The sequence below is a fragment of the Vicia villosa genome, linkage group LG2 (genome assembly GCF_029867415.1).
Source record: "Vicia villosa cultivar HV-30 ecotype Madison, WI linkage group LG2, Vvil1.0, whole genome shotgun sequence".
NCBI classification, from domain to species: Eukaryota; Viridiplantae; Streptophyta; class Magnoliopsida; order Fabales; family Fabaceae; genus Vicia; species Vicia villosa.
Genome location: NC_081181.1, coordinates 167126860 through 167134670, shown reverse-complemented (window position 1 = coordinate 167134670; position 7811 = coordinate 167126860). Strand labels below are relative to the sequence as shown.

General features: G+C 31.0%; 1 protein-coding gene across 1 annotated transcript; it reads left to right on the top strand.

Annotated features, from left to right (window-relative positions):
* The first annotated feature begins 3957 nt into the window (after positions 1 to 3957).
* Positions 3958 to 4540, top strand: LOC131647351 (transcription factor UPBEAT1-like). The gene has a single exon (XM_058917252.1). It carries the CDS (start codon positions 4030 to 4032, stop codon positions 4324 to 4326), a length of 297 nt encoding a protein of 98 aa, XP_058773235.1. The 5' UTR covers positions 3958 to 4029; the 3' UTR covers positions 4327 to 4540.
* The last annotated feature ends 3271 nt before the right edge of the window (positions 4541 to 7811 follow it).

The following is a 7811-nucleotide window of genomic DNA, read 5'->3' as shown; positions in this document are numbered from 1 at the left end:
CCTGCCAAGGAACCTTGAAAGGAGGAGAAAAAGCACGAACCACCGCCAAAGAGTTAGATTCTAACCAAATCTTGCGCCAACCCTTCTCATGAGCGAACTCAATGGCTAACATAGCACCGGTGAGTTCGGATATGAGAGAGTTAGACACACCCAAAAAACTAGCAAAAGCTCCCAAAAATCTACCGTCGAAGTCTCTAGCGAGACCCCCACAAGCAGAGGGCCCCGAGTTCCCCGAGGAGGCACCATCACAGTTAAGCTTAATCCATCCCCAAGGAGGAGGCTTCCAAATGACTTCCACGATTTTCGGAGCACAGGGAGGTTGAATCACAACCCTAAAAGACTTCAGAATCTTAAAGTCATCAATATGTAAAAAAGACGGAGTATTGCTAAGATTGCCGACTAACCCGCAAGCTGAGACAACACCGGCCAAAGAAGCAGAGGAAGAAATCCCCACATCCCTGAATCTGACACTGTTCCGAGCGAGCCAAATAGAGTTAATTAAGAAAATGACGGCTACGATAAAAACCAACTTACATTGTTCGGACCAGTTCCGCTTGCAAATCCTCCAAATGTCGTCCCACGACGAAATACCGAGAGGAATCTTGAAAGCTTTTCCCAGCCAGCTCCACAACTGCCTCGCATAGCCACAGCAAAAAAAAAGATGAATGATTGTCTCTTCTTCGATGGAGCAGAGACTGCACATGGAAGGAAAAGCACAATTTTGCTTCTTAAGCTGCTCGTCGGTAGCAATTTTGTTAAACAAAATTCTCCAAACCAAGAACGATTTAGAAGGAGGAATAGACTTCGACCAAATCCAACGCCACCACTCCGCCTGGGTGCCCGAATCCCTCTTAAACTCATAGGCCTCCTTGAGCGACAACTCCCCCGAAATAGAGCCTTTCCATAATCTTTTATCCGGTCGAAGATCAAACGGAATATGATTTTGCATAATTTTGTCCTTCACTCCAGCCGGAATAATATCGTTGCCTATCGGAAAGCACCACATCCCGTCAGTTATAAAATCACTAACTTTCAGCTCAGAAGAAGCTGCAGTACTGCCACCCTCTACTAAAAACGGCTCTCCACACCATTCATCAAACCAGAACCGAATGGATCTCCCGTTACCTAGCAGCCAGGAAGAATTATCCGAGATCACCGACAACTCACTTTTTATGCTCGACCAACATGAAGAAAAAATATGATGCTTGATGAAACTATTCTTTCTTAAAACCCTACCTTTAAGGAGAACAACCCAAGAATCTTCCGAGTTGAGAAAGTCCCACGCCAATTTCAGATTCATAGCGGAATTAAGATGAAACAGAGATCTAATACCAAGCCCTCCTTCAGAGTAAGGCTTGCAAATTTGATTCCAAGCAACAGTGACCATTTTTTTCTTAGAAACCTCCTCACTCCAAATGAAGTTACGAGCAGCTCGCTCAATATTCCACAACAAAGAAATTGGCCAATCATAGATGGACATAGAATGAATAAGCATACTTTGGATCGAATATTTAACCAACTCCACTCTACCCGTGAAGGAGAGAAGAGAGCCTTTCCACGACGCGAGCTTCAGAATAATTTTATCCGCAATAGGCATAAGGAATTTAGTCTGAGGCTTTCCTTTAAAGATAGGGACACCAAGATAATCCAGAGAAGAATTCGCAATATTGAAACCTGACAGAGCCGAGAGAATATTCAGCCGAGAATGAGTCATAGCCCCACCAAAAATAACGGACTTGCTGCAATTTACCGCCTGACCAGAATCTGCCTCATATTCTTTAAAAGCCTTAACCAAATTTTTTATATTAGATTGAAACCAAACGTGTAATTGTTTTACAATTAAAATTAAATTATTTAATAATTTAATCTTCATATTTATTTCATTTTCTTTATTATAATATCTTGATAGTTTCGTATTTGCCTAACGAAAATAATGAATAATGATTTTAGGACGTACAACCATATTATTTAAGAATTTAATTGAAATACACTGACAAATGTAAAAAAGTTTTATACCGTCAGTGAATCACAACCATTAATTTATTGGAAGTGTTTGACTTTTATTTTAATTTTTTTAAAAGTAATATAATTGAGTAGTTGTGATGCATTGATGGTGTAAAAAGTTTTACACTGACAGTGCATAGCAATTAAACTCATTATTTAATTAATTTAAAATAATATATCTAGTTTTATTTCTTCCATAACAAAACAAAATAATGCTACATCTTTTTAATAAACTAAAAAATTATAAATGCTATGATATTTCATTACAAAATTGATTTAATTCCAATTTTGTTCTCTTTAATTTATCATAACTAAAAACATAATTTTTATATACTTTTTTGTAGAGAAAATATTTTTCATATTTTTAATTTAGATAGTTTTAATTATTTTTATACATTTATTTACTAAAAGTTTAGTAATATGTTATTTTTTAATAAAGTGTAATTTATATATTTTATTTTCCTTCTTATATTTTTACACACAAAATTATTAAGGTGTTCATTTTTTAATGGCATATATCTATATTTTTATCTTGAAATAGAAGAACTAAATATATTAATCAGTTAAAATAAAAGCATTAAAACTATAATCAAACTTATAAAATTCATAGATAAAAGTGATACAACATTCTCATAGTTTTAGAAAGAAAACAATAAATTAAAATTTATTTAAGCTCAAATTTTACTGATAGTTGTGTCTCTTAAACATGTAGTTAGAAAAATCAATCTCAACAATTAGGAAAAGAAATAACTATTTAGATAGATTATCTCAAGGATTAGTTATAAGAGCCAATTAGAAAATAAATAAATTTATAGCAACATCAAAAATATGTAAAAGGCTTTTACAAAAATAAAAACAAAACTTTCAATCTAATTTAACTAATTACATTTCATCATTTTTTTATATTTACAATATGTTTGTTATAAGTTATGAGATGACATTTCTTGTAATTCTATTTCCAAAATTATTATTTTTAAGAATAATATTTATATTTAAGTATTTAGTCAAAAATTAAAATTTTCAAGAATATTTATAATATTTATTTAATTTTAAAATTATAATAAGTTGTAGTTAGTTGAGTTTAATTCTCAAAAAGAATTTTTACTAAATGTAACAACATTCTTGAAAAAAAAAAATATTTTTTTTAACTCAAAATAAATAAAAAATTGTAAGGAACTTCGGGAAGTGCTGGAAATAACAAATTATTAATCCATTATCAATATTAGAGGAGTTAGTCATTTTTCTTATAAACTCGATATTTTTTCTATTTTATTTGATGTGAGACTTATCCATTCAAACTTGAATTCCACTAATTTTTCATAAATGTGTTAGTCACTCACGTCACTAACCTGAATTTATATTAGAATTCTACTTTCGCTCTTCACCGAGTCTAACCAATTGTTGAGGAGTTCGGATAGCGAAACATGAAAAGTGTCGATCAAGTAAACATCGATGATCAAAATACATTGACACAACATATTCATCCAAAATTTTAAAAAATTAAAGATATAAATTTTTTCTTTTATATAATCAATATTTCTTCAATTTTTAATCGATACGAAACTTAACCACCTGCGCTTTAAAAAATAGAGAATGTGGTTTCACTTTTTTAAAAAAGTAAAAAAATAATCTATCACATTGTCTTTATAAAGAAAAAAAACTAACTACTACATATTATAGACCGACATTAATATAAAGATCTTAATATCAAAATCCACACACTAAATATTAAAAAAAATACAAAATACAAAATTTGAACATGCATGTCATCATTTGACTTGTAGTACAATCTTATTCCTTGAACATATATAACTTAAACAAACTTGACACAAAATAAGAAAAATCTTTTAATAAAACAATGGCATTCTGGTAATAACAAAATAAACCAGTGGCATTTCCTTCTTCTCCCATTACTTAAACCTATGACCCCTTAACTCAAACTCAAAAAAACACAACACCTAACAAATTCACTTCCAATCTCTCAATCTTTCTCTGTTTTTTTTAAGGTTCTTTGTTTCAAAAACAATGAGCACAACAAACACAAAACACAGTTACAAACTCTCAGTGAAAAAAGCCACAAGAAGAACAAGAAGAAGACAAATGGAAGAAAAATGCAAGTCCAAGAAGAAGAAGCTCTCACAGAAGCTAAAAGCACTTAAGAATTTAATCCCTTCTCACAATGGAGATGAAGTCAAAACGGATGAATTGTTCAAAGAAACTGCTGAGTATATTGTTTTTCTTAGGACAAGAGTTTTCATTCTTCAGAAGCTTGTTCAGATTTATGGAAACAACAATGAGAATCAAATTGATGTATTGTTATAGCTACCTTCACTCTTCTTCATGCTTCTTTTTTTCTTTTTTGTTTTTTTATTTTATTTAAATGTTCTATTTAATTGTCCTTTTGTTCATGAAGAAAAATGAGACAAGATCTTTGTTTTAGTATTTTTCTTTTCATTTTTGTTTTTCTTTAATTTTTCTTTTATGATTTTCATTAGATTTGTCTAGGTGCTTTAATAGAGAAATGTGATTATGTTAAATTTTGAGTTTTTCAAATATTTGAGAATATAGTTGTGGTGTTAAATTTTGTATAGGAAATTTAACAATCTATTGTACTTTTTTAGTTTGAAAATTTAATTTCTACCATTGTTTATGGAAATATTCAAAAACACTAACTAATGTATATTTAATGTCTACGTGTTTAATTACTTTTGTTGGTAGATTGGAAATTTGTAAAGAAAATCAAATGCATGTAATTTTAGTTGATCAATTTTTACTCATAATTAAGAATGGAGAAAATAATTTATTATTACAATTGTTTCCAAGTTAAGACCTTACTAGTATTTGGATAATGTCATCTATCTATGGTTTTGTTGATAATAAAAAAAAATTACTCTAATTATGATTTGAGTGTTTTTTAATTAATGTTGTGGACTAAAATCTGTTTATGTGGGGTTTGGAAGGTGAAAATTTTGAATTTGTAGTAATAATAAATTTGTGTTCATAGAAATTTTAAATCTTAATTCTAACTTTAGAATATGTTGATTAATTTATTTAATACATTAATCTATTTAAACAATGATTATTTTATTTTTTATTCACTTATTTTTGTTTATTAAAATTTTATTTTATAAAACTAAATAAATGAAATGTTGTAATTTCGAATTCGCGTTCTTGCAATCAGAAAAAATTGTCTAATGAACTAATTTATCTAGATAATCTCAATTCACTTTTAATCTAAACCAATTTTATAAAAATAACAATTCATTCAAAATCAATTTTATTTAGTGAAAAATAACAACAAATGTAAAATAGAGAATGTAGTGTAATAGTATGGCAAAGAATATGGGAAGAGGCATGCTCTCTCATACTGATATTTCAGATAATATCTGAGTGAAATAGACAGCAAGGCCCTAATTCTTCATGCTGTATAGTTGTCATGATCTTGACATGTTCACTCAATGAACCCATGTGCAAAACCCTATTTTTAAGCCTTTTTTCTCTCTATATTCATATAACCATGTGTCTATCTATAATCCATATAATTTTCTACCTCAATCTTTAAAGGATTTCAAACATCATGTGAGTTATCTATTTTCACTATGTACCTTTGTCTCATCACTATTTTTGTTCTTACTCACTGACATGCTGTTTTCTTGTTCTCTTCTATATTCTTTTTTCTTTTATTATTATCAATAAATTTACTTTACTCACATGTTTTTTATTTTACTTGTATCATATTTTCTTTTTAGTATGTATCTTTAGTACAATCTTTATTTTTTTAATAAAACAGGGACAGCCCATATATTTGAAAGTGACATTGTCTCTTTTTAAAATTTAATACATATTGATTGCATAATATTTTACACATACAATAAAATAGGGTTAAGATTGTACTTCTAAAATTTTGTTAATCCAATTCAGTTGACTAATAATTTTACAAAAAATTGTACAAATAAATAGTTCTAAACTTATTTAGTAATTTTGAATGACTAATCTTTACCATAAGACAAATATTTGTATGTTTGAAAAGTTCAAGTAAACTAAGAACCTCCAACATTATTATAGATTTTGTTTGGGACTTTGAAAAACTTAATTAAAAAGAAATTTGGAGGATTTAATTGTATTCATAACTAGACTGATAACTTGGGCTATTCCATGAGTTTTGTAGGATATAAGATTTTAATACAATTTTATTCATATAAGACTTTAACTTGATCTTTTAGAAGAGTGTTTTTCAAAATATCTGAACAAACAAATAATTCTACCTCTACTATAAAAAAGTTAGACTAATAAAAATAAAATATATGAATTCTTTTATAGTCATGGTCTTTTTTAAAAGATTTTTTTTTTTTTTAAAATGAAGAAAAAATTAGTTTTTATTTCAAAGAAGACCATGCATATAGAATAATTAGATGGTACTCAGTTGTCTTTGTCATACAGCTTAATTAATATTAAGTAAATTGTGCTATAAAATTTCAAAAAAATTATAATAATTCAACGGTAGGATTATGATTCTTACCAATAGTCTGAGATCCAACAATTTTACTTTTGTTGTCACTATAGAAAAAACTTATTTTCTTGTAGGAGTGAAATTATAAGAGAGCATATTTATTTATTCATTCATGTGATTTGAATATCCACGGTCAATATGATATTTTGAGTCTCAGTTTTTTGCATCACAATTTTACTTTTCGACTTCTGATGTCCAATTCTTTTTTTGTCCTTTTATGTTAGTGGAATACATGTTATCTCTAGAATTATGAGCAGAAATATTTTTTTTGTCCTTTTTCATCTCAAAATATTCTTTATATAAGGTCGAAGAGGGCAGATGGTGGTTGCACCGCATGTAACACTTGTGGCCGAAGATGGCGAGGAGTTGTAGCCACATCTAAGGGTGGCAAAACGGCTCGGCCTGTGGGGAAAGTCTGTTTTTCCCGCACTTTTTTGCGGGGTGGGCAAGGTTTTAAATCTAGTCTCTTTAATGTGACTGCCCCGCCCCACCCTATTGTTTTGCGGGCTTTTGCAGCTGAGCTTTTCATACAATTTTACTATTTTTAGGTCTATAAAGTTTAATGCCTGCAGGCCTTTCCCGCCCCGCCCTCACTTTTTTGCAGGGCGGAGAAAGGTTTTAGACCCACACTCTCAAATATGTTTATCCGCCCGTCCGTTTTTTGTGGGATTTTGCGGAGCGGGTCTAAACGGGGCGAGCATGCCCGTTTGTCACCCCTAGCCACATCAAAATGAGAGGGATCCTGAGGTTGTGCAAGGAAGAGACTACATGATTGAAGGAAGACTTATAAGGATTGATTGGTACTACCTATACCAACAAGATGCATCTTTTTTTCGGTAGCTCGTACCATAATAACTCCACAGTTAACCTTCTAGGAAGTTTTCCAGAAAGCATGTGAGTAAGGACAAATCATGCTGAAAAGATCAAAATGAGAGGGATTCTGAGGTTATGCATGGAAGAGACTGCATGATTGAAGGAAGACTTATAAGGATTGATTGGTACTACCTATACCAACAAGATGCATTTTCTTTTCGGTAGCTCGTTCCATAAGAACTCCACAGTTAAGCGTGCTTTACTTTAAGCAATGTTGGGATGGTGACATTCTAGGAAACTTCCCAGAAAGCGTGTGAGTGAGGACAAATCATGCTGAAAAGATCTGTCATCTCCCAGTACGATGTGGTTCGGGGCCGAACTATGCAAAAGCGGGTGGACATGTAACACCCAAGGCTCAAAAGGGCAGAAGGTGGTTGCACCGCATGTCTGAGGTTGTGCGGGGAAGAGACTACTTGGTTGAAGC

Bases quoted from the DNA above. Each gene is read 5' to 3' on its own strand.
- LOC131647351 (XM_058917252.1), top strand. From the start codon at position 4,030: ATGAGCACAACAAACACAAAACACAGTTACAAACTCTCAGTGAAAAAA.